At 42.2% G+C, this 27,115-nt stretch overlaps 2 protein-coding genes across 9 annotated transcripts in view; one reads left to right on the top strand and one right to left on the bottom strand.

Moving 5' to 3' along the window:
* LOC149320680 (uncharacterized) overlaps positions 1-11,605 on the bottom strand; it is a 17,841-nt gene extending 6,236 nt beyond the window's left edge. Inside the window, exons 1-3 of one of the 6 annotated variants that reach the window (XM_089503108.1) lie at positions 11,452-11,605; positions 2,129-3,111; positions 55-160 (exon numbers count right to left, since the gene is read on the bottom strand). In XM_089503108.1, the coding sequence (XP_089359234.1) occupies positions 55-160; positions 2,129-2,917 (895 nt within the window). In that variant the 5' untranslated portion in view covers positions 2,918-3,111; positions 11,452-11,605. Of the gene's footprint in view, positions 1-54; positions 161-2,128; positions 3,112-3,651; positions 3,746-4,659; positions 4,708-5,185; positions 5,416-5,817; positions 5,941-11,451 lie in introns of those variants that run through there. The other 5 variants (XM_089503109.1, XM_089503107.1, XM_089503106.1 and 2 more) reach the window with 5 other exon arrangements.
* Positions 6,904-27,115, top strand: LOC149320679 (uncharacterized). Of its 3 annotated transcripts, none has more exons than XM_089504719.1 (5): positions 6,904-7,026; positions 19,351-20,322; positions 21,379-21,496; positions 24,765-25,187; positions 25,884-27,115. In XM_089504719.1, the coding sequence occupies exons 2-5, from the start codon at positions 19,597-19,599 to the stop codon at positions 26,501-26,503; spliced, it is 1,887 nt and encodes a 628-aa protein (XP_089360845.1). In that variant the 5' UTR covers positions 6,904-7,026; positions 19,351-19,596; the 3' UTR covers positions 26,504-27,115. The 3 variants fall into 3 exon arrangements, with proteins under 3 accessions (XP_089360845.1, XP_089360834.1, XP_089360839.1); XM_089504708.1 differs by lacking the exon at positions 6,904-7,026 and adding an exon at positions 13,820-14,179; XM_089504713.1 differs by lacking the exon at positions 6,904-7,026 and adding an exon at positions 14,821-15,086.

The raw sequence follows: 27,115 nt of genomic DNA, 5'->3' as shown, positions 1-27,115 counted from the left end.
AAGGACACCAGCCACTACTGACCAAGTTCACTCCAGTATTGTAAATGTTCTTACCTAGAATCCTGACTCTCTCCCTCTTGATCTCTTGGGAAGGCTGTCTCTCGCCAACATCATCTTCTCGTGAGAAACTCATGGCCACTTCCTCGAATTCCCCCAGTACCTGAAAGGTGAGAAGCCAAGAAGATGGAAGAGAAAGGGACAGTGTTGAACTGCAGAGTGTATTTGAATTAGCCAGCTGTGTCCTCTTGAGGAATAGAATGTACACTTGTCCTTCCACATTTGTGGCTCAGACTTTTGGAGATTTGATTATTCACGGATTTTATTAATATACTCTCTCTAGGAATATCTAGGTCCTCCAGTGCAATTCTGCGGTCAACTTTAACCAAAAGTCGTACTGAAGGCCCTAAGGTTTCCTAGAGAGAACACTCCGCAAGGCATTTTTAGCTCCTTCAGCGCAACTTTATAGTCAATGTCTGGCAGATGTTGTCCACAGAATTGCACTGGAGGACCTAGAGATTCCTAGAGGGGTGTTCTCTCTGGTAAAAACATATTTTTGTTATTTGCATTTTCCCCACATTCATGGGGGTTGTGTACCCCTAACCCCAGCGAATGTGGAGGGACAAGTGTATTTTTCTTCCCCATATCCATGTTTTCTTAGTTCCCCTCCCAGAACATGAAGCACACTCTGTGTCCAGAGACATGCTGTTTTTGTATACACCCTTTCATCCCACTTTTAGGATTTTTTTTGTTCATCTTAGCATTAGATAAAATGAGTTCTGCTTCTAGAATCCACTAGGATTCTGAAAACCAGGATTTCAGATTAAGGAATATTACAGCCATATTAAAGCTCTAAAAGGTTTCCTAAATGGCTTGGGACCTCAATATGTGAGGAGATCACTTCTCCCCCTCTATACCTGCAGGTTTAATGCAGGTGCTCCCCTCTGTTTCCCACCAGTAGGGAAAATACATTGTGGGAGGACATGGTGGCCTCCCCAGCTCCCTCCTTCCAAAAGCCCAGTTGGCAGCAATGTTGGAATCATTTCAGTGCAAAGTCAAAACCTGGCTTTTTTTTTCAAGCTTTCTTGGCGTAAGTGATTTTATCCAAATTGTATGTGTGCTATGATTCCACTGTTTTAAATTGTTCCAGACTGTGGAACGCCCTGCCAGAGGAGATCCGTCAAATACTAGCTTAGACAACTTTAAAAAAGCTTTCAAGACGGATCTCTTCCAGCAGGCTTTTCCTGAATAGAAGCACTCAGCCAAAAATGAATTCCCTTCCCATCATTTATTGTATATCATTCAGCTCATTTGATTATTTGATTATTACTGGTTTATGTTAGTTGATAATTTTTTAATTGTAATATGTTCAATTCTTTTTAGAGGGGACGGGGATATTATATGTATAGTGTATTGTTTATTAGATTGATTTTTAGATGTAAGCCACATTGATTGTTTGGCAACAGAAAAGTGAGGTAAAGGTGTTGTTATTATTATTATTATTATTATTATTATTATTATTAACCAGTTTTAAATTTTGTTTTTTAAACTGGTAAATGATTTAATTATATAATTATTATTATTATTATTATTATTATTATTTTGAATTGATTTTATTGTACGCTGCCCTGAGATCATCAGATACAGGGCGGGATATAAATATTTTATAAATTAAAAAAAATACCATTGAAAATATCACACAGAGCCCTGCAAAACACTCCCCACCACCCATCCACACACTTATGTACAGACAGACCTTCCATATCTATGGATTCTTTATAGACGGATTCAAGCATCCATGGCTTGAAAATATTCCAAAAAATATGTAAATTACAAAAAGGAAAAACCTCGATTTTGCCATTTTATATAAGGGATACTATTTTACTATCCATTGTATTTAATGGGACTTGAATATCCATGGATTTTGGTATCCATGGGGTCCAGGAACCAAACCCCAGTGGATACCAAGGGCCCACTGTATTTGCTCAGGGAAAGCAACTGCTTGCTCAGAACCTGTGAATCAGGGGGGAAACAAGTTGCCCATTCCAAGCAAGAGCAGCCTTGCCAGAAAGCCTGTTCAGAGCAAAGGCAGCACTTTAGATTTTCTCCAAGGCCAGGAACATGCCCTCACCTCCTGCTTCCACCTCTCTGCCTCTTGCTGCCGCAGCAGGAATTCTTCCACTAGGGCCACTGCTTCGGTGCAGGTCTCGGGACCTGCTTCTCCGACCCAGCTTTGGATTTCCTCTGGCAAGATGGCCAGGAATTGTTCCAGGACAATCAGCTCCACAATCTGTTCCTTTGGGTTGAGCTCTGGCCTCAGCCACTTGAGACAGAGTTCCCGGAGCTGGGTGCAAATCTCCCGGGGTCCTTCGCCCTCTTGGTAGCAGAACCACCGAAAGTGCTGCCGGTGCTCCTCAGCGGTGAGGTCCTCTTCCGTCAGGGCTTCTCGCTTCACCTCTTTGTAGTTTGCCTTTGCTCCACAATCTGTGCTGAGATTGCCCTTGAGGGAGTTTTCTCGCAGGCCCAACAGGAGTCCGCTCGCCGCCTCTTGCATGGGCTCACGGTAAACGCTGGGCGAACATTCGGAAGGAGCCAGGAGAGGGGTCCTCGGAAGTTGTGGGTTATTCCACCCCGAAAAAGGAGGCTGCACAGTCTTGAGGAAGTCTTGCCACTGGCCTTCCCAGCATTGGGACAACAAGCCGTTGTCCAGCTCACATTCGGCTTGCTTCGCCACCGCCCAGCTCAGGCGTTCGCCAATGGTTTCCACATGGCCAAGGTAAGGCGTCTTTCTGGATAATTTCAGACCCTCCAAGAGCACAGGGTCTCTGGTCTCCGGCTCTTCACTTTTCACTCCCTTTGTCGACGCAATGTTGTACTGGTGGCAAGCCAAAACGCCCACTTTCTGTTGTTCAGCAGCCATTTTGTCCTCTGGCTCAGCTCAACCGGCTCACCCTCTTTTCATGACTCTGGCCGCTTTCTGCGTTCATGATAGAAACGCTCAACCATCAAACTTTGGACAGTTTTGGGAGAGTGACTGGAACGAGGAAAAGATGTTTCAGAGTCTCTTGGTTATATAAAAGATGGTAACAGGCCACTGCTCACATAAGATGTGTCCTTCAGGAAGAAACAGGGATACAGTCAAGTAAAACATGTATATTTAAAAAGTCCTCACATATTCCATTTCTAAAACTATTTTTATTTCAATCCAACCAAACCTGAACCAACCAAACCACCCAATCCTGTCCAATATTATTTGTTGCCTGAGGTAAAGGACCTAATGATTTCCCTAACCCAAACCATCTATTGGAAGAATTATTGTAAGCAAAATACACTTTGGCTACATCTACACTGCAGAAACAATGCAGTTCGACACTGCTTTAACTGCCATGGCTCAATGCTGTGGAATCCTGGGATTTGTAGTTTTGTGAGACATTTAGCCTTCTCTGTCAGAGTGCTCTGGTGCCACAGCAAACTACAAATCCCAGAATCCCATAAGTTAGAGCCCTGTCAATACTGCAGTGTGGCAGCATTATCTGTAAAATAATGTAAAACGGTAAAAAATAATAATGTAAAAATGAGATAAAAGAAGCAGGATTCATGAAAGGAAGGGGAGCCTCCAAAATGTTGTGGCTGACAGATCCCATGTTCCCTTACAATTAGCCTATTAACTGTGGCTCATGGGAGTCAAAGTTCCAGTTTAGTTTTCTCTGTCACCCCATGCGCCTTGCTTTGCTTTTGGCTTCAATTCAGTACACTTGCGTAGCAATCTGGTAAGACATCTGGTTGAAAAGAAGTACAACAATAACAACAAAATACTGTAGTAATGTAATCCCTCGCTTGGAACTGTCAACTGTCAACTTTGGATGCATCCACGCTGGAGGAATATCCAGGTTTGGCACCGCTTTAATTGCCTTGACTCAAGGCTATGGAATTCTGGTAGTTGGAGTTTGTTGTGGGCCTAACCCTAGCGAATGTGGAGGGACCACATTATTATTATTATTATTATTATTATTATTATTATTATTATTATCTTATGTCCTGCCTTTCTCCCAATATAGGGTCTCAAGGCGACACACAACAAAAAGAAAATTTAAAAGAAAATGAAAGTCCACATCTGCAGAGTGGAGAATCCTTCCAGATTTTAGTCCCTGTGCCCCCAAAATAGGTTCCGCACTCTGTGTTGCTTCTTGAAAGTACCCACCTCTCCCTCTGGATAGAAGCATGGAACAACAAATGACTACATAGCATCAGGTAAAAGACCATACACTATTATAAAACCAATACATATTAAAATCAATCAACTGCAAGAGACTGGTCTTTACTAAAAATTATCTGGATAGGCCTACTGGAAGAGACCGGTTTTAAATATGGACAAGATATCCAACTTACAAATCTCTTCCAGCAGGTCATTCCACAATTTAGGGGTAGCTAAAGAAAATATGTCCTCTGGATAACAATTGTCAGCCTGGTTTTAACTGATTGACAGAGACGTTTCCCAAAGGACCTAAGTGTATGGAACAGATTATATGGCAGAATGTGATCCTGTTGGTAGATCGGACCCAAACCATGTACGGTTTTAAAAGGAACAACCAACATCTTGATCAGAAACAATTTGGCAGCCAGTGGAGTGATTTTAATAATGGTAATATTTTAATATATTACATGGGATCCGGTGGCTTAGACGCCAATTCTGATGATCCAAAGATAGGAAGGTTGGCAGTTCGAGGCCTGAATGCTGCATGATGGGGTATACTCCTTTCACTAGTCCCAGCTTTTGCCAACCTAGCAATTCGAAAGCATGCAAATGCAAGTAGATAAATAGGTACCACTTCTCAGTGGGAAGGTAACAGCATTCATGATCACCGGAGTAGTCTTTGGACAGTGGCTCTTCGGCTTAGTAATGGATATGAACACTGCCCCCTAGAGTCACTTACAACTAGACATAAATGTCAAGGGACTCCCTTTACCTTTACCTGTAATATTTTAATTATTAAAATCACTCCACTGGCCGCCAAATCATTAGTGGGCAAGAGGCACAGTGTTGCTTGTTCCTTTTAAAGCCCTACATGGTTTGGGTCTACTCTCAGAAATAGCTTGAAGACACGCAACAGCAACAACAAAATTTCAATAAGGATCGCCATGATAGGTTTGCCTTTTTACTTGAAGGGAGAAACAACAACAGATATACCTAATACACATAGCCTGAAGGTAATTTTATACATAATATTTTAAGATAATTTTGTGCATGAAACAAAGTTTGTGTACACTGCACCATCAGAAAGTAAAAGTGTCCCTATCTCGGCCACCCACAATTTTGGATTTTGGAATATTCCTGATTTCAGAATTGCAGATTGTCAGGACCCTGTTGAAACAGGTCTGAGGAAATGACATGGATGTGGCCACTAGGGGGAGCTGTTGTGCAAGTTATTTACAGCTCTGGTGGCAGTTATGAGTGTCAGCATTCAAACAGTGCATCATTAGAATGTTCATTCCACTGTCACTGAGGGAGAGTGAGACAGTTGGTGCCTCAGAGTGGGTTGTTACTAGTGTGGATGGTGGATGGTGTCAATGTATATAGTGTTGTACACAGTGGAACATCTTCTATGAATAAAAGCCTCATCTGAGAGAAGATTACAGTGTCTCTTTGCTCATTGAGAAAGTGACAGGTGTTTCTCCAGCTCACAAGCTGCTGACTACAGTCACAAAGGTGGAAAAACTGGTGCCAAACGTTGATGTGTTGCCTCATGTGCTGCGCAACATAAACATCAAAAGCATTTTAACACAGATAAGGGATACTCAAACTGTACAGAAGTAGCTTACCTAACATGCATGCTACAATCTTTAGATCCTCCAGTTCCCCGAAGGAACACAGCTGACAAAAAAGCTGAAGCTGATAGTAAGAACCTGGGAAATCAAAGTTCTAGGTTGCCCACTGAGCCATATAGTTATCAATGAACTCAGGCCTCCCATGACCTCTCAGTCTGGGCTACTTCATAAGAATGTTGTTGTCATGAGGATAAACAGAGCGTGTGACTTGCCCAAGGTTGCCCAGTGAGTTTCATGACCAAGCAGGGAATTGAACCCTGGTCTTCAGAGTTGTAGTTAAACACTCAAACCACTATGCAATGCTGGCTCTTGGAAAGTCATAGTTTCCTTTAAGCTCACTAAAGGCAATTGAATTTTTTTAAAAATAAAAACAATCCCTATTTCCCCCATCCAAGCTAGCTAAGGATGATGGGAACTGTAGTCCAAGCCATCTAGAAGGCACGACATTAGGAATGGATGACACCAGAGACAATACAGAAGCACACAGACCATGATATCTAATTCAGCATCAAGCAATTTTCCTTTACTACCAGTTGTTTGGGGATGAACTCAGTGGTAAAACAGTTGCTTTGGGCATGCCAAAAGGTCTCAGGTTCACTTCCCAGAATGCCCCTGAAATCCTAGAATGCATCCCTTTGTCAGAACAGGCAATATCATGCCAGATGGACCCAGACGGGTGTGAATCTAAGGAGCGCTCAACAGTCAAGAAAAGTGACAAGGCAGAAAATCAAGGCCAGCTCTACTAGGAGATAGAAAACGCTGGAGAAAGCGCTTCCCATGGCCGCTTGTGGCCCCAAACTAAAGCATGGCTTTTATATGGGGTGTTTGTTATATGTTATATGTAGTTTTTAATGTTTGCAATTTTATACTGTTTTTATTTTATGTTTTTAATTATTTTTATTATAGGGTACTTTTAGAATGTTTTCTTTTGTGATCCTTTTCGAATTGTGAGTTATTTGCTTATTTGTATGTGTACACACACACAGCATTTTTAAACTTGGAAGAGTGAGGCAACTGCCTTAAGGAGAAGATCCGGGTTGTCATGAAAGGGCAGCAAATTGTTATGTTATGTTATTTCATTTTAAAAAATTATTATTTAATTTTTATGCTGCCTTCCTCCCAAAAAGGGACCCAAAATGGCTCACAAACAAGAACATTCTAAAAGACTCCACAATCAAAACAACTAAGAACATCAAATAAAAAGTAAGTATAAAACTGCAAACATTAAAAACTACAATACACATTCCATATAAAAGCCAGCCCATGATGATTATGTATTAAAAGTCTCCTTGAATAAACCCGTTTTTGCTTGCCCCTTCTCAGCCCAATACCACTTGCAAGAGAGGGTTCAAAGTGGGTCATAGCACAACAACGGATGAGGATCTCTTTTGTGCCAAATTTCCCTCTTTTGAAGAAGTAGCAGAATTCATGGTAGAAGTAACTTCTCTTTTCCACACAGAAGGAAGTTCCCCAGTTTGACCCATAGTGTGTCCCAGCAGGACTGAGAAAAAACCCTGTGTCTGAGTTAGGTATAGTAGTTTGAGCCTTTGGGCTATTCCTGGCTCAACCATGGAAACCCACTAGGTGACCTTGGGCAAATCACACTCTCTCAGCCTCAGGAGAAAGCAATAGGAAATCCTCTACAAAGAAATTTGCCCAGAAAACTCCATGATAGGGTTGCCGTAAGTTGGAAATGAATTGAAGGCACACAAAAACAACAACTGAAGGTTTGCTTACACTGTAGAAATAATGTCACTTGACACCACTTTAACTGCTGTGGCTCCATCCTACAGAATCCTAGGATTTGTAGTTTGGAGAGGCACTAGCACTCTTGGGCAGAGAAGGCGAAAGGCGTAAAACTACAAATCCCGGGATTCCATAGGATGGAGCAACAACACTTAAAGTGATATCAAATTGCATCATTTCTACAGTTTAGATGCACATGGAAACCCTAGAGCCCCGCAGCTGGTCAATGTTTTTATGTCATTTTTGCTTCCAGGAATGAGGAGAGAGGTGACTTTAGGAGATTTGTTGGAAGGGGCACTGTTTGCCACTATTTGAGGCAGCAAAAAGTTTTGGACCAGCTGTGCAACCAATTCCCCCCCCTCCCTCTGAGTCCAATAAAAGTGCAGTCACAGACATTCAAATGGTTACCTAGGGAGGGAAAACATTAAAATAAAACTAGGAGGTGGCATGCAAAGTTCTCCACTGAGAGTTTTTTTTGGGGAGAAGGTGGTGCAAATAAAGGGAAGGAAGAGGAGAAGGGAAGAACTTTTGTGTACAGGACTGGAGATGTTTAGCTTGGAGAAGAGAAAACTAGGAGACAACGTGATATAATTTAAATATATGATGGGATGTCATGTTGAAGATGGAGCAAGCTTGTTTTCTGCTGCTCCAGAGAACAGGACAGGGACCAATGGATTCATTCTAAAGGGGAAAAAATATTCTACCTAAAGAGGAAGAACTTTGTTCTTGTAAGAGCTGTTGGGCAGTGGACTAGACTGCTAGGGAAGGAGTGAGCTCTTCTTTTTTGTGTTGTTGTTGTTGTGTGCCTTCTAGTCAGTTCCTTCTCATGGTGATCCTAAGACCTATCACACATTCTTAGCAAGATTTGTTCAGAGGGGGTTTAAATAATGACTGCTGAAGATTTACATGAATCCATCCTCAATGATAAGGAAATCAGAACAATCAAAAGGTTTCCCATACGTTGAATCAAACATGATCAGAATGGAGACTTCTGGGACAAAACACTGCAGATATAATCCAGTTTGAAACTGTTTTAACTGTCCTGGCTCAGTGCTAGGAATTCTGTAGTTTTATGAGACATTTAGACTTTTCTGTCAGAGAGTTTTGGTGTCACAATAAAGTACAATTCCCAGGATTCCCTAGCATTGAGCCAGGGCAGTTAAAGTGGTCTCAAACTAGATTATTTCTGCAGTGTGTTTTGGCCCTGCAGTCAAGAAATCAGAAGACCAAGAATGTGAAGGGCAGCTTTTAAAGAACTAGACCCTAAAGTTAGGATTGTCCAAACCATGATATTCCAGCTCACCATCTACAGATGTGAGAGCTAGACAATGAAGAAAGCGGATATGCAGAAAATAAATTCTTTTGAGATGTGATGCTGAAGAAGAGTGCTAAGGATCCTGTAAACAGCGAAAAAGGCAAATAAATGGGTCCTAGAACAGATCAGGCTTGAACTCTGCCTGAAAGCCAGGATGACAAAACTGAGGTTGTCGTACTTCGGCCACATCACGGGAAGACATGATTCACCAGAAAAGGCAATAATGCTAAGAAAGGTGGAACACAGAAGAAAGAGAGCTGGATAGACTCAGTCAGGGAGGCCATGGCCCTAAACCTACAAGACCTGAGCAAAGTGATAGAGGACAACAGTTCTTGGAGGTGTCTCATGTACAGGGCGACCATGACTCAATGTTGGCTTGAAGGCAGTTGACAACAACAGCCCCCTGAGGCTGAGAGAGTGTGACTTGCTTAAGGTCATCCAGTGGGGACCCCTTCCAAGCTCATGATTCTATGATTCCTTGTCCAGCAGAATTGAAGGCAAAGAGTGGGGAAAGAGGATGAAATATGAAAACCTATAAACTGAAATTCTGGGGAAAAACCCAACAATTCTGGTTCCAGGATGAGAGAGGACTTCTGGGAGCAATTTGAAACAAGCTGATAAAACATCTGAAGGAAATGGTTATAGACAGGATCACAGATGCATCATTACAAAGAGTGCATGTACACTGTAGAAAGCACACAGTCTTACACCCCTTTATCACTCCATCTTAAGGAATCCTGGGATTTGTAGTTTTATACAGTTTTTAGCCTTCTCTGGAAAATATTGCTGGTGCCTCACCAAGCTACAAATCCCAAAACTCTGTAGGATGGAGCCATGGCAGTTAAAGTGCTGTCAAACTGCATTAGTTCTGCAGTATAGATGCTAAGACTGATTTATATGGAAGCATGACCTTTCATGGATAGCATAGCGATTCATTTCTTAAATTATTAACACTCAAAGATATTAAAGTGGTGTTGAATTTCATTATTTCTAAGGTGTAGATGCACCCAAAATAAAAAAATAAAAATTGGTATGGCTTGGAAAATGCCACATTCTCTGTAGATACCTCACTGGTTCCTAGATGCTTAAAATAAACTGGACATATTTATTTCTTCATTTGATATGAAAGTGAGACTCAAGGCAGCTCAGATAAAATTGGTTAAAAAAAACCTTAACAGTAAAAATTTAAAAACAGTTAAAATAATCTCATTCGAACAGTATAAAATGACACTTTAAAAATGCAAAAGTGAAAAGGCATAAATAAAACACACAACCCAAAAATAAAAAACTCGTCGATCGTCCAAAACCCCAGTCATTGATACCTGGAAAGATGATGATGATGATAATGATGATGATAGTAGTAGTAGTAGTACTGTTGTTGTTGTGTGCCTTCCAAGTCGTTTTGGACTTATGGCGACCCGAAGGTGAATCTATCAAAGGATTTTCTTGGCAAGTTTCTTCAGAGGGGGTTTGTTCTTGCCCTCCTCTGAGGATGAGAGAGTGTGATTTGCCCAAGGTCATCCAGTGGGTTTCCATGGCTGAACTGGGATTCGAACCCTGCTCTCCAGAGTCATAGTCCAATGCTCAAGTATACACCACGTTTGGTTTGTAGTTTTGAATACTGAGCTGCATTACACTGGCTCTCGTAGCTCTAGTACTACCTATATAGTACTACTGTAGTACTACTATTATTAGTGAGAGCTAGCCTGGCATAGTGGTTTAAGTGCTGGACTCTGACTCTGGAGACCACGGTTTGAGTCCCCACTCAGCCATGAAACCCACTGCGTGACCTTGGCTGAATCACACTCTCTCAGCCTCAGAAGAACGCAATGCCAAATTGCCTCTGAACAAATTTTGACAAGAAAAACCCAAGGTAGGGTCACCGTATGTCAGCAACGGCTTGATGGCACACAACAACAACAACAGTATTATTAATAGTAATACTCCAGAGCCAGAGTGTAGTGGTTTGAGTGCTGGACTATGATTCATGGAGACCAGGGTTCAAATCCTGGCTCAGCCATGGAAGCCCACTGGGGTGACCTTGGGCAAGTCTCACACTCTCTCAGCCTCAGAGGATGGCAATGGCAAACCCCTCTCTGACGAAATTTGCCAGGATTGGTTCAGCTTAGGGTTGCCATAAGTGGGAAAAGACTTGAAGGCACACAGCAGCAACAACAACAACAACAGAGAAATCTGGTGTCCAGCTGGACTCTTCCACCATTCTTCTTGCCCACTGGGATGACCTTGAGCAAGTCACACTCTCTCAGCCTCAGTGGCAACCCCCCTCTGAAGAAACCTGTCAAGAAAACCGCATGATAGGTTGACCTTAGGGTCACCATCCGTGAAAAAATGACTTGGAGGAACCCAACAAAAACAACAGTATTAGTAGTAGCATTACAGCAGAGGATGGCATTGCAACCTTGCACCTTTGTTTGCACAGCTGATGATGGCAGAAGGGCATCATCTCCCCCTCTTCCTCCCTCTTGGCATTTTTTTTTTTTTTTTGCCCCTTTCTTTCCATCTTTCCAGATCCCTCCCCACATTTGAACTCAGGGCCTGAAACTCACTGTTTCCCCTTTTCCTTTTCCAGCAGGGTCACTTGCCAGAGGCTCCAAAGTCCTGCTTGGAGGATCAGAGAAGGAGGAAGCAGAAGAAGCAGAAGGAACAGGCGGATCCCTTTCTCCTCCCTCTAACCATTATGCACCACCTCCTTGGCCTCCATTCCCCCCTAAAAATATTCCCACGCCTTTCTAGGAAGCCACAAACTCTCTGGTTTTAACCTTTGCAGAGCCACATGGGGTGAAACTCCTGTCCTTCCTTTCCCTTCCTCTCTAAGGCTGCATCTGCACTGTAAAATTAATCCAGCCTGATGCCAATGTAACTGCCATGTTTCCAGCCTATGGAATCCTGGGGTTTTTAGCTTATGGTAGCCCCAGACAGAAAACTCAGACAACTGCAACTCAGTATTCAAAACTACAAGTCGTGTGTGGTTTGAACGTTCGACCAGGGCTCTGGACTCTGGAGACCAGGGTTCAAATCCTGACTGTGCCATGAAGCCCACTCTCTCAGCCTCAGAGGATGGCCATGGCATAGCCAGACAGAAGAGACCCAGCATATGATTCCTTTTAAAAAGCCAATTGAGACATCCCTCTTCCGACAGGCCTTTCCAGATTAACACTCCAGCAGTCCCTTATTAATTTAATCAGTTGTTCAACAACTGCTTGAACTGCCTCTGGCCTCTTTTTAAGAACTGTTTTAGTAATGGTTTAATAATTTAATTGTATTTTATTGTGGATAGGAGGGTTTGGGTGGGTTCAGGATACAACGGTGATAAGTTGTTATTATATTTTACTGATGCTTTTGTTGTTAGCCACTTCGATCTGTTTGGAGAAGCGGGAGAAAAATAAATATTGTCATTATTATTATTATGGACAAATCTTGCCACGAAAACCCCATGGCAGGTTGGCCTTAGGGTCACCTTAAGTCAAAAATGACTTGGGGGCACACAACAACAGTATTAGTAGTAGCAATATTGCAGAGGATCATAGAATCATAGAGTTAGAAGAGACCACAAGGGCCATCCAGTCCAACCCCCTGCCATGCAGGAACTCTCAGTTAAATCATCTATACAGGGCTTTAGAATGGCGTTGCAATATTCAGTACTCAGTAGGCAAAACTCAATGTTCAAAACTACAAATCAAGTGTAGTTTGAATGTTGGACTAGGTCTAGGACTCTGAAGACGAGGGTTTGAATCCTGGATCCGACATGGAAACCCACTGGGTGACCTTGGGCAAGTCACACTCTCTCAGCCTGAGAGGATGACCCTCCTAAACCAGGGTGACCAGAGGTTCTCCTTTTCCAGGACATACCTTCCATTTCAGCCTCCTGTCCCGCCAATGTCCTCCATTTGAACATTCCTATGTTATTTGGTTATGTGCTGCTTTTTTCTTTAATGTCCTACATTTTTGGCAGTGCCTTCTCCTCCTTTGCAGTGAGGGCATCTGGTCACCCTGCTCAGTATGGCTGGATCCAGACTGCAGAATTAATGCAGTTTGAGTAGTTTAACGTCTTCTCTGGGAGAGTTCTGGTGTTGCTGTGTGCCTTCAAGTCATTTCTGATGTATGGAGGCCCTAAGGCAAACCTATCATGGGGTTTTCTTGGCACTGTTTTGTTCAGAGGGGGTTTGCCATTGCCAGACTCTGAGGCTGAGAGAGCGTGACTTGCTCAAGGTCACCCACTGTCTGAGCAGGGATTTGAACCCTGGTCTCCTGGTCAATGCTAAAACCACTACACCATGCTGGCTACAAATCCCAGGATATCATAGCACTGAGCCATGGTAGTTAAAGCAGTGTCAAACTGCATTGATTCTGCAGTGTATTCTGCAAAATGCCACCAGATGCAGCCATAGCAGTTAAAGCGGAACAATAGCACTATAACCGTTAGTGTGATAAAGTGTTAGGATCTTGCGTAATTCTTTCATGGCTGCCCTTTCCATTCCTAGCCTTCTTCTGATTTCTTGACAGCAGTTTCCATTCTTATCAATGTTTGATCCAAGAGACAGGAACTCTTTGACTGTTTCGATTTCCTCATTGTCTTGGTATTTCTTCCATAGTCATTATTTTTGTTTTCTTGTTCAGCAGTGAGCCTGCCTTTCCACTTTCCTCTTTGACCTTGCTTAGTAGTTTTCCCAAGTCTGTGATGTTTTCTGCTAGTAATATGGTGTCATCCGCATATCTTGCCTTTTTGGCCGGAGAGCTCTAGTGCTTCAACAAACTACAAATCCCAGAATTCCATAGCATTGAGCCACGGCAGTTAAAGTGGTGTCAACCTGGATGATTTCTGCAGTGCGGATGCAGCCATGCCATGGTAATTTGTTTTCTTTTTATTTGTGTTAAGCTTGCCTTTGCCCTTTCTTCTTTGACCTTCCTTAGTCATTGTTCCAAGTCTGTGATGTTTTTCTGTTAGTAGTATGGTGTCATCCACGTATCTGAGATGGTTGATGCTCCTTCCTCAAATCTTCACTCCTCCTTCTCATGATACTTTCTGCAGACAAGTTGAACATGTAGGATGATAAAATGCAGCCTTGCCTGACCCCTTTGCCAATTGGGAACTGTTCTGTTTCTCCATATTCTGTTTTAGCAGTTATCTCTTGTCTTAAGTACAGATTTCTCATCAGGATGATGATGATGATGATGATGATGATGATGATGATGATGATGATGATGATGATTCATATCCCGGCTTCATCCCAGTACAGGGACTCGAGGCGGCTAACAAATCTAAAACAGCCCAGGGTAAAACACTATAAAAATATAAGACTATTGGATGTGTTGCCACTCCCATGTCTTTAAGAGCGTTCCATAGCTCTTCATGATATATACAGTGCAAGACTTTGCTATATGCTTTAATACTAAATTGCTGCATGCTGTCAAGCCATTTCCAACTTATGGAGACCCTATCCTGGGGTTTTCTTGGCCAGATTTAATAATAATAATAATAATATGTTTTATTTATATTCCGCAATGATCATAGCGGTGTACAGTAAAAATTGAATACAAAACAAATATAAGGTGACAGTTAAAGGAGGGAGAAGTCTCGTCCTTCAGGCAGTCCCTGATGTTTCTGGGTCTGCCTGATGGCTCCCTCTGAGGCCATTCAGAGGAGGTCTACCATTGCCATCCACTGAGTCTGAGAGTGTGACTTGCCCAAGGTCTCCCAGCGGGTTTCCATGGCCGAGCAGGGAATCGAACCCTGGTCTCCCAGAGTCGTCGTCCAACACCCAAACCACTATGCCACACTCAGTTTTTTTAGTACTAAATACTCAGTGCATAAAGCACTGCAATCAGAAACATTTGGATTGGTGTCATTTTCTTGTTTTGTGGTTGCTTTCAGAAGCTGTTGATCTTGATTTTTGCAGGTCTTCTTATCTCTTCAATCATGGTTTTAACCTGAGTGGGTAGCAGAGACCATTAAAAAAGGCAATATATCAACACTTAAATTGACAGACAGATTGACAGATGAGAGGCCTCCAAAGAGCTGTGAAGTCATCTGTGGGATTTTTCAGTGGTTTTCCTAAAGGAGGATTTGAAACTCCGAAACATCCTCTCTGGAGGCTGAGAATGAGCAGTTGCCTCCAAGGAAACTGAAAAGAGAAGAGCTATGAGTTTTGCAGCCCTCCATTTGAGAAAGTGCTGTGTACAGGTTAGTGTTGGACTGAGACACACTGCAGAAATAATCCAGTTTGAGACTGCTTTAACTGCCCTGGCTCAGTACTTGGGAATCCTAAGAATAGTACTGTAGTTTATTGTGGCACCAGAGCTGTCTGACAGAGAAGCTGCCTAAATGTCTCACAAAATTACAAATCCCAGAATTCCATAGCATTGAGGCTGTAACAGTTAAAGAGGTGTCAAACTGGATTTATGTCAGCAGTGTGGATGCAGCCTGAGAGACAAGGGTCCCAAGATCCCCTGGCAGTGAGCCAAGGCAGTTGAAGTGGTCTCAAACTGGATTATTTCTGCAGTGTGTTTTGGACCCAGGATTCGAATCCCCACTTGGACAGGCCACACTCTCTCAGCCTCAGAGGAAGGCAAAGGGTCAAAAGAAATAAAACCAGGATAGGATTGACTTGAAGAAATGAAACAACTTGAAGGCACCCAACAAGAAGCTTTGGTTCAAAACACACTGCAAAAATAATCCAGTTTGAGATAGCTTTAACTGCTAGGGAATCCTGGGGTTTGTAGTTTATTGTGGTCCCAGCAGGGACGTAGCCAAGGGGGGGGTTCTTGGGGTCCTGACCCCCCCCTTCCATTAGAAAAATGAATGGTGTGTGCTGCTGCGCCGCCGCACCCAAGCCCCATTATAATGGTGGCACTTAGTCTGGACCCCCCCCCCCTTCCTAAAATCCTGGCTACGTCCCTGGTCCCAGAGCTTTCTCTGACAGAGAAAGCTAAATGTGTCACAAAACTAGAGTTCTTAGAATTCCCTGGCATTGAGCCAGGGCAGTTAAAGCAGTCTCAAACTGGGTTATTTCTGCAGTGTGTGTTTTGGACATCAACTCAAGAAAACTGATGTGAATGTGTATGTTTCTTTGTGCTTGTGTTAATAAAAAAATTAACTCTCTGTTTCAGTCCTGCTGGACACCCAAGGGTTAAAGGGATGGAGGCAGGATCTCCTAGAGAGGCCTGGTCTTAGAGGACTGGGAGGTTTTTTGCTGCAAGATGGTCCTCCAGGCTCCTCCTCTTCCCCAGAAAAGTGGGTTTTTCAATCTCTCTGAATGAAACCCTGAGGGGCCTTTGCTGGGATTCCATGTGAGTGGGAGCCAGTGGGTTGGCTTGGTTTAAGGGAATCAGATTATGGGAAGGAAAAACCCTCCAAAAATAGGATTAGGATTATGGGGAATATAAAAACAACAACAACAACATTTTATTTGGTGCATCTGTTTTCCTTCTCTTTTGTTGTTAATGTGTGCCTTCAAGTCCTTTCACCCAACAACCCTCTCATGGGGTTTTCTTGCCAAGTTTGCTTGCCATTGAGGCTGACAAAGTGTGATTTGAGGCTGAGAGAGTGTGACTGGTTCCAGGTGGGCTTCCATAAAGGCAGAGCCTGGTCTCCAGAGTCCTAATCCAATGCTGAAACTACTACACATCACTCTGGCTCAGAAAATGAGGGAACTGAGAGAGGGGAAAGGAGGAAAGTGGAAGGGATTTGTAGTTGCATTGCATTCCATTGCACTGCCCTGAATTGCATTGCATCCTGGGTTCTTTTTAGGCTTCCCAATGGGGTCTGTCCTTATTGAATTAGATTATGTTGCTGAATAAAAGGCCTACGGTGCCTCTATCAGTGATTCCCAAACTTTGGTTCTCCAAATGTTTTGGACTAGCTGGCTTGGGCACCTGGGAGTTGAAGTACAAAACACCTGGAAGGCCAAACTTTGGGAACCACTGCAGGATTGTAGAAATAATGCATTGTCTTTGCAAAACAATGGGAAAACTCCAGAGATGCCAACTGTAGACGACTGGCTATTAAGAACACTGGACATAATGGAAATGGACAGATTAACTCTATATCTAAAAGATAAGTCAACTAGTGAGAAGGAGGACATTTGGGAACTATGAATGAGTTATTGGAAAGAAAAATAGTTATAAATATTAACAACACTGAGAGGGATCTTAGAGATCAGGAAACAATATAGGTATATAAATAAGCAGAAGTAGCGGCATAGAGAAAACGGAGAGAAATAAAGGAAAAAGTACAGGATGGAGAATAAATAACAAGAGTTTAAGATGTAGGTGGTAGAAGGAGAATATAGGACCACAAGAGAGAAGTACAATAAAAGATTGCAGTAAAGGATATTTAATCCAAAAATGATAAGCAGAAGGCCACGGTAGAGGGAGGGATTTATAGCTTTCATGTTAAAAACGTAGTTTGTTGAGGCACCTGCACTAGCTTATTGTTGTTGTGGCAATCCTAAGAAAACTTATCCTGGGGGTCGCTTGGCAAGATTTGTTCAGAGCGGCTTTGCTATTGTTTTACCCAAGGTTGAGAGAGTGTGACTTGCCCAAGGTCACCCACTGGGTTTCTGTGGCCAAATGGGGAATCACTGTCATCACCCCAGCATCTTCCAGAAAGCTTAAGGCAGCCCCAGTACTATGAGATATTCTGACTACATATTTTTGGAAGTCCACACTGGTGGGTTTGCCATTGCCTTCCCCCAAGGCTGAGAGAGTGTGACTTATCCAAGGTCACCCAGTGGGTTTCATGGCTGAGCTGGGAATTGAACCCTGGTCTGCAGAGTCCTAGTCCAGCACACAAACTACTATGCCACACTGGCTCTCTGGCAGAGACGGCTAAAGTGCAACTACAAATCCCAGGGTTCCATAGGATAGAGCTACAGTACTTAAAAGTGGTGCCAAACTGCATTATTTCAACAGTGTAGATGAACCCCTAGGAGAGACAGTATGGTGCAGTGGTGAGAGGGTTGACCTGGGACTTGTGAGGCCCTGGTGTCAAGTCACTGCGGAGCCAGGAAACACACTGGGTTGAACTTGGGCAAGGCTTCTGAATTCTGTCTGGCCTCCTCTGCAGGGCTGTTGTACAAAGGGGAGATAAGTAGGACCTCCTTGAGCTCATTGGAGGAAAGACAGGATAGAAACACATTATTATTATTATTATTATTATTATTATTATTATTATTATTATCCTGCCTTTCTCCTGATACAGGGATTCAAGGCAGCTAACAAAAATTTTAAAACAGTACAACATAAAAAACAACACAATAGCATTAAAAATGCAGATATAAAGCTTCAAAAAGCATTAAAAATGCAGATACAAAGCTTCAAAAAGCAATTAAACAATTTGTTAAACAAATTACAGTCACCCTTCCGCATTTGCGCCTTATTTGCTGCTTTGATTAATATGTTCTCTCTAGGAATCTGTAAATCAAATTAACACTGCAGAAATAATTTGAGACTGGTTTAACTGTCCTGGCTCAATGCTAGGGAATTTGGGAACTGTAGTTTTGTGAAACATTTAGCCTTCTCTTTCAGAGAGCTCTGGTGCCACAATAAACTACACTTCCCAGGATTCCCTAGCACTGAGCCAGGGCGGTTAAAGTGGTCTTAAACTGGATTATTTCTGTAGTGTGTTTTGGACCATCATCTCACCGTGCTTCAGTTCTGCAAGTCCTGGTTTTACTACACTGGAGAAAGTTCTTTTTCAATGCTCACCATGTATAATGCTGAGGGCTTCCTTGCCTGCGATGCATCTATTCTAGGTTTTAATTTGAGCTTTAAAGGAGCTAATTGAGGTGCTGAAAAACCCTGTTCTCCAAACAGTTTCAGCATATTGGAACTTTTAAAAAGAATTTAAAAGTCTAGGCTAAAGCATTCTAAAAAATGTCCAGACTTTAATGACTGGTTATGGGAATTATATAACTAAATGGAAATGGACAAATAAACACAATTGCTGAGAATGAGATCATGAAGTAAATTTAAGAAAGAATGGGAACCATTGCTAACATATATGAGGTGACAGTGGGGTACAAATTTCATCCTTGGTTTGGAAGGAATCATTAACAGAAAGAAAGGCTATTAATGTCTATTAATTTAAAATTTATAAACATATAAAACATCATCTGGAATCAATATATGGGGTCAAATTAGAAGAAAATAAAACCAGGAGTAAAATGAGTTAAAAAGGAAAACAGAAAAAATGAGAAGACAAGGAAGAAGAAGTGTATAATTTTTAGATATAGAAAATTGATATGAACCTGAATGTTTGTTTGTGATTGTGTTAATAATAAAAAAATATTTCTTTTTTTAAAAAGTTCAGGCCAAAGCAGTTGATACAGATGCCACCTGCATCCACTGTCTACTATCTGATCAGTTAAAGAGGAGATGGTTTGGCCTTATTGGGAAGGAAGAGAAGATGGTAGATACCAAGGTTCATTGCTGTTTCTTTGTTTCAGGAAGAAGTCATCTTGCTAATCCATGGGAGGCGAGTTGATAGTGAGTTCCTAGGGAGCCACATTTTTCTCAGGAGAACACTTCTGTTCCAAAGAAGCACCCACTAAATCTGGTAGGCCAAAGTGAGCCATTACTGGTCCAGAGTTGAAGCCTGAGCATCCTTCCATCCTGTTTTGTGTATAGAAAGTGAATGAGGTTTTCCTGGTATGTGGCTCAGGTTGGCTTAAGGTTGTCTGTTGTGGGAGGCAATGCAGGCTGAGCAGGAGTCCTTGGTTCAGCTGGGCATCTGTATCGGAGAAGGGAGAAGAAATGGAGGACGGAGCCTTTGCCTTGCCCAGCAGGGACCTAATGGAGAGTCTCTGAGTTGGACCGCGTTGGGACAAGCGAGGCTGGAAGCTGAGGAGAGATCGACCCAGAGTTGGGAATTCCAGTGGCAGGATTCCCTGAAGGCTGCGCACATCCCTCAGTGGGAAACCCCACAATTACCAAAAACCATGCGGTGGGAAGTGACCAAGTCGGCTCTGGTTCCTTCTGAAATGGCCACCAATTTCAGCCCTGTGTCTCAAGGAGAGGTGGCTGTCACACTCTCTCCGACCGTCCTGGAGATATTGCGTAAGCAGAACTCTGAGGAGAATGGGGACAACGGAGGAGCGAACAAAGAAATCCCGGGTGAGAATGTTGACCGTGCGGAGGTGCGGCGCCAACACTTCCGGCTTTTCCGCTACCCAGAGGCTGAGGGCCCCCGAGAGGTTTGCAGTCACCTCCACCACCTCTGCTATCAGTGGCTGACCCCAGAGAGTTGCACAAAAGAGCAGATTCTGGAACAGCTGATCCTGGAACAGTTTCTGGTCATCCTCCCATTGGAGATGCAGAGCTGGGTCCGGGAAGGGAGCCCAGAGTCCTGCTACCAGGCGGTGGCCCTGGCTGAGCAGTTCCTGATGGGACAGCAAGAGCCCAAAGGATGGAAAGGCCAGGTGAGCCAAGGGTTTACTCTGTAACTGTTCAGAAGTGTACTGAGATTGGGAATGAACCTGAGATCCTTGGGTGGATCTTTGTAGACAAGCAGTGGCAGATTTGAACTTCCTGACGTTTTGGTGTACAACTTCCATCAACCTTTGTTTGGAAGGTATTCAGAAACTTGATCCCTTCTAAAGGGTCCAGTCAGATTGTTAACTGGGGCTTGGCTATAAGACCACACAACTCCCTTGTTGCAACAGCTCCACTGGCTACTGGTATGCTTTTCAGTACAATTCAAAGTGCTGCTGCAACCCAATACTGCCAATCTGTTTCTCCAAGACTCCTTCACCATTAGCTCAGTGCTAATGCTGATAAAAAGTTTCAGCTAGACAGAGGACAAGGAGGAAAAGAGGGAGCTGTTAAGGTGTCAAAAGCCTTTGTGAAAAGGACCTTCTTTGTCAGAGGCTTGTTAACTGAGCTATGTCTGTAATACAATGAGTCCTTGATATCTGTTGATGTTTAGTTCCAGGATCTTCCACCCCCATTATTATTATTATTATTATTATTATTATTATTTATATAGCACTGTAGATTTACACAGCACTGTACATTCAGTTAAAAAATTGATAAAAATGAAACCTGCCAATGGCGTACATTCTACAAGATAATAACAAAATACATATATAAAACAATAGATAATAATACAAAATAGCATTAGATAAAATAAGCAAGCAACAAATTAAAAACATCGAATATCACATATCAGAGCAAGTATAAAAAACAGTCAGATAACAATCACACAGTGCCTGGGAATACTTTCCTGAATGATATAGTCTTCAACTCCATTTTGAAACCAAAATCTGTGGATACTTCCATTAAATACAATGGCATAGTAAAATGGTGTTCCTTATATAAAATGGTAAAATCAAGGTTTGCTTTTTGGAATTTATATATTTTTGAAACATTTTCAAGATGTGGATGATTGTATCCATATATAATGGATATAAAATCTGTGGTAACTTTTCCAAGCCTTTCTCTTTTTCCCGTTATGGCCAATTCTTTTCCTCTTCTAGGTACTGCCAACACCTACAGAAGTGGCTGTCAGTTTTCCCACAACAGATGAAGCTTCTTCCGAGCTCTACACAAAGGTCAAACAAGAAAGTGGCACTGTGGACAGTCCTAGTTTGCTTGGTATGGAACCATCCTTCTATTTCCAGCATTCCAGCTGTGAGTGCCGATCTCCTTATAGCCCATATAGTACCATCCATATATTAGAAGGAGATATCAGCAAGCTTGAGAGAAGTGTGAAGTTGACAGAAATGTAAGGAATCTAGGGCTGGAGGAATCAGTTTTTTGGGAGTGGGGAAGGAATTCAGAACAGGCAATCCTATCATGGCAACCCTATCGGGGTGGGAACTATAGAACAGAATTACAGCAACAATGATCTTAAATTTATTTCTTACCCACCACTCCCCAAGGCTCATGGCGGGGTACAACATAGATTAAAACACAATATATAACTAGACACATGAAACTATTTAAACACATAGTTTAAAACATATAAACATGGTTTAAGAATACCATTACAAATTAAAATCAACCAGACATAGAATTAAACATATACCAATTTAAAGTTCATATTTTAAAATCAACTAAATAGGCCTGCCAGAAGAGATAGATCTTTAATAATGCTTTAAAATCAGACAGCATGTTTCATTGTTGAATCTCGTCTAGGGGCAGCCGGCAGAAAGATCCTCTGAATCACAGTTGCCAGTCTAGTCCTGGTCAGTTGAAGTAAATGTCCTCCAGAGGCAGATTATATAGGAGGAGGTGATCTTGTAGGTAACTTGGACCCAAACCATGTAGGGCTTTAAGGGTAAGAACCGACACTTTGTACATTGCCCAGGAACTAACTGGCAGCCAGTGGAGTGATTTGAATATTGCTGTGATATGCTCACTCCTAGATATACCAGTGATAAGTCTGGCTGCTGTGTTTTGAACTAACTAAAGTTTCCAAACTTGGTGCAAAGGTAGCTTATTGTACAGTGCATTGCAAAAGTCCCTTTTGCACCACTCCTGTGATAATGGGCTTTCACATTCTCTGGGCTAGTGATGTAAATGTGTGTCTTTATTCTTCCTGGCTATGAAGTGGGTCAGGAAATTTTGTTATTCATCTTACTTCTCTGTACTAAACAAGGTATTTCAGCTCAGTCACCCCTCACAGACAAGTGAACCATTGCTGACAAATTCCTGAAGAAATGAGGATTATAATTAGTGATTTGTACATAAAACTCCCTTCCCAGTGTCTAACAAGGAAGGATGGCCTGCATTTATCTTTACAGTGGAATTCCCTCTCTCCTTCCCCTCAAATTGCCTTGACTGAGATTTACACAATTAAAATGAATGATTGAGGTGCTGTTACTTTTATCACTTAAGGCAAAAATGAAACATCAACTCTCACTGAAATCCATGCCCCTTGCCTATTTTGCAAATGAAACGTCTGCAGATTCTCATGCTTATGTCCAAATTTCCTAGCTCATAAATACTTGAGCCAAGCATTGAAAAAACAAAAATCTTGTATGCTTAATGAACAGCAACAAGCTTTTGTCACCTCCCTAAGCAGGACAACTCACTGAGGGGTATGATCACCCCTCCAGGTAAACAGAGGTTTAAGCATGTGTCAGTTCAAATTACATTTATTGGGGCTGCAAAATGCATCAACAACAGAGATTGGGAGAGAAATTGCCCGATATGGATGGCCAGCTGGGCAGAATGGACTGAAACTTTGATATGCTTCCCAGTATGAGGTTTATAAAAACTTAGGGGGGTACCATGAAACAGAGAAAGAGAGAGATAGAGGCATCTGCCTCACCTGGGGGACTCTTGGTTGCAGGTTGGGCAAAAGCATCTAGGACTCCAGCATCCCCCCCATGAACATCCAGGAACCAGATCTGTATCAAAGCAGATCTCTATCTGTATTATGAGTAGAATAAGAATGTTTAGTGAGTCATGTTGGGGCCTTATATTTGTTTTTAACCTTAGATGAATATCACCTAGATTGCTTATAACTTTGTAACTTCTCTGAAGTAATGCCTAAAGGAAGATGCCTTCCAGTAAAAGATACCCTCTTGCTAATGTTAGATTACTCACTTGGAAAACAACTTTCCTTTAAAGATCTCATTTTCCCCACACTCTTTTCCCATGCCGTGCTTGGAGTGTGTACACACCCAGAAGCAGGGGGAGAAAGTGCCTGCAGAATCAGAGGTGGAGAAAGTGCGAGTTAATCCCTGAGTAACTTTCCACTGAGTTATTGAGGCTGCATTTGCACTGCAAAAATAATGCAGTTTGATGCTGCTTAAACTACCATGGCTCTCTCTCCTGTGGAATCCTGGGATTTGTAGTTTGTTGTGGCTCCACAGCTCTCTGACACAGACGGCTAAATAACTCACCAAACTACAAATTCCAGAATTCCATAGCATGGAGCTTGGCAGTTAAAGCAATGTCAATCTGTATTATTTCTGCAGTGCAAATGCAGCCTGACTCACAGATGATAAATTGGTGGTGGTAGCTAGATGATCTTCAGGGGATTCCTTGCCTACTCAGGAGTAGGAAAGAGAATGTTATAACTCCACACTGGAGTGAACAGCAGTGATAGTCCATTTCATGCTGCAACATTTTGTTTCAGTTCCTGCTGTACCTACTTAAGAATGGACTTCTACTTGTATGAGAAAATAGAAGCTTCTGCAAGAAGGAATGTTTACATTTACAAGGAATGGGGAAACAGTGCAGTCCAGAATTGCTTGATTTTATGGGTTTTGCAGTTTTCCATCAGGTCAGCTGCAACTTAACAGTGATCGTAAGAGACCTCCAAGACCCCCAGCCATCAATTATCCTGATCAGGTCTTGCAAGTTCAGGGCTATGGCTTCCTTGATTAATAATATAATAAAAATAGTAACTTTATTAATAATGCATTTTTTACCAAAGGAAAAGAACATCAGACATATATAATAAAAAATAAAAATAAAATGCAACCCTATAAAATGCTAGAATACTAAAATAATATACTAATATACTATCAATTCATTTGTAACACAACCTTCTTCTTTTCCTATGGCCTTTAATTTTTCTCAGCATTATCTTTTCCAATGGGTCATGTCTCATGATGTGTCCAAAATATGACAGCCTCATTGTAGTCATTTTGGCTTTCTAGGAAGAGTTTAGGCTTGGTTTGCCCTCACACCTAGACTGGCTCTTAATTAGATTCTCTAACTTTCAGGCAGGGGAGCATGGGATAGTGAGGGTCTTTTTACTACAACTCTTGGAATGCTGGGAGTTGTAGTGCTAAAAGTAGAATTTCCCAGATTGTGGGGAGTAATGTCTATTAATAATCCCTCTTTCTTTCCAAGACCAGAGATGGTGGACTCCTACTTCTGAAAATAATATTTCCCTCTGTTCCAGGAGAGGATGAGTTGCTGATTGAATATGATGTGGCAAGACAAGAGATGGAAGTCAACTTTGTGAATCCAGGTGAACTGGGAAAGCATGTAGAGCAAAGCCAAACAGAAAACTGGAATAAACCTGTGCCCAATTCCTGGGAGGAGCACCCTGAAATAACAATCCCACAACCGGAAATCAGAAGGAATACCTACAATATCTTTAGGAAAAACCTGATCCAGAAGACCAACTTTAAGAGACATCAGAGAATTCATGCAGGACCAACGCTCCATATATGCACAATATGTGGACAGAGTTTCACACGGAGAGCAAACCTTTTTCGGCACCAGCAACTCCACACAGGGGAGAAATCACACTTATGTAAAGTCTGTGGTCGAAGCTTCACTCGGAGAGAAAACCTTGTGAGACATGTGAATGTCCACACAGGTGAGCAACTTCAGGGAACGGGAGCGAAGGCTACGCAACGTATCAAAAAAAGATAGTTATGAAGTATTTCCATCTTTCTCTGAAGATGCCAGCCACAGATGCTGGTGAAGCGTCAGGAATAAACTCTTCTAGAACATGGCTACATAGCCTGAAAAACCCACAAAAAATTATGTATGCTGGCCATGAAAGCTTTTGACTTGATATTTCCAAAATTACTTACTACATTGAAAAGTTGACATTTCTTATTATGGAGTTACAGGTTGAATCTCCCTTATCTGGAATTCTGAAATCTAAAATATTCCAAAATACAAAATTGTCTACAAGATGGCTAAGATAGTGGTACTTTCGCTTTCTGATGGTTCAGTATACACAAACAATGTTATGTATAAAATTACTGGCAGAATATGTTTATAAGATGTATATGAAACATACATTAAATTATGTTCAGCCTACTGCAGTTGTGTACATGTACAGTGCTATAGAAATAAACAACAACAACAGCAACAACAACAACAACAACAATAATAATAATTGTTTGGAGCAGAATCCTCTAAAACTGGAGAATTTGCACCTTCATCTCATGCCTGGAGATGACTGATGAAAACTGTAGCGCAATTATTTTCCAGCCTCCTATTCACATTTTCCAAGGGAGGGCATTAATCTTAATGTTTATTTCTTTATATCTGTTTTTTGCAGCAGGTAACAGATGGATGATTCAGAATGAGGGGGAACTCCTTCAGGTGACATTGAAAGGAACAGAAGCCTCTGAGCAAGAGAACCAAGATGGGCAAAAGACAGAAGACAGAAGACAAGCAGAAGACTGGAAATCACAATCTGTGGCGGACCAGGAGGGTGCCTGCTTTAAATTCACCATCCCCAAAACAGGACCCCAAGGGACAAGAAAGAATATGTGCCTCATTTGTGGGAAGAGCTTCACCTGCAGAACGACCCTCAATAGACATCAGAGAATAGTGCACCCAAGTGAGAGTCTTAATAAATGTACAGTTTGTGGGAAAAGCTTAGGCCAGATGACGCAGGCAGGGAAGCTACCCCATCGATGTGTCAGGTGCGATGAAAGAAACAGTTTAAACCTGAGCCTTCATTACCACAAGAGTGCTTACAAAGGGAAAGAAACGTTAAAGTGTCCAGACTGCAACCGGGGCTTTAATTGCCACTCACACCTTCTTCGACACCAGAGAATCCACACAGGAGAAAGACCCTACATCTGCTCAGCCTGTGGGAAGGGCTTCCGTCAAACCGCACATCTTGTTAAGCATCAGAGAACTCACAGGAATCTGAAGGGATATTCCTCCTGAAAGGCAAGAAAAGACTCTCCCTGGCTTCACACCTTCTCGCAATGGGAAAAGTCCATCTAAAAAAGAGGTGGGGAAGGTGAGGCCCTGGGGTCACAGGTAGATCCTCAATGTGATTTTTGGGGCTCTCAACCTCTCCAGACCCCAGATCACGTTTTTTGTACCACCACCCCCAAAGGTGAAATACCTCTCCATTTGTTTGTTTGTTTTAGTAATCTGTTGCCCATAACGAGTTCTAGGGGCAGAAATGAGGCCTTCAGACTTATGATTTCCATCTAAAACTTCCATCTAAAAGGAGGACAGAAAAGCACACATACACACACATTGCATTTTTTTGAGTTTCAGGGAAGCTTTATCTGGAGATAATCTGCCTATGAGCACCTCCTACCCATGCAGAAGATCATAACTTTGATCCTTGGCATCTCCAGCTAAAAAGATTTCAGGTAATAGATGATGAGAAACATCGTCTTCTACTTGAGGCCAACAGAGAGGCACTTCCAAAAACAGAGCACAACAGACAGCATTAGACTGGACAGACCAATGGTCTCATGTACTTGAAAGTGGCTTTGTATTTTCAAAGAGTCCTGTGGTATGCTAAAAACTACTGGTTTTCAA

This window comes from Sceloporus occidentalis, unplaced genomic scaffold (genome assembly GCF_023333645.1).
Source record: "Sceloporus occidentalis isolate IW3139 unplaced genomic scaffold, rSceOcc1.0.p SCAF_1, whole genome shotgun sequence".
NCBI lineage: Eukaryota > Metazoa > Chordata > Lepidosauria > Squamata > Phrynosomatidae > Sceloporus > Sceloporus occidentalis.
The sequence above is the reverse complement of the archived record's forward strand: the minus strand, read 5'-3'. Positions and strand labels throughout refer to the sequence as shown.

Bases quoted from the DNA above. Each gene is read 5' to 3' on its own strand.
- LOC149320679 (XM_089504719.1), top strand. From the start codon at position 19,597: ATGCAGGCTGAGCAGGAGTCCTTGGTTCAGCTGGGCATCTGTATCGGA. The intron at 20,323-21,378 runs GTGAGCCAAGGG...TTCCTCTTCTAG, and splicing joins CCAAAGGATGGAAAGGCCAG to GTACTGCCAACACCTACAGA. The intron at 21,497-24,764 runs GTATGGAACCAT...CCTCTGTTCCAG, and splicing joins GGACAGTCCTAGTTTGCTTG to GAGAGGATGAGTTGCTGATT.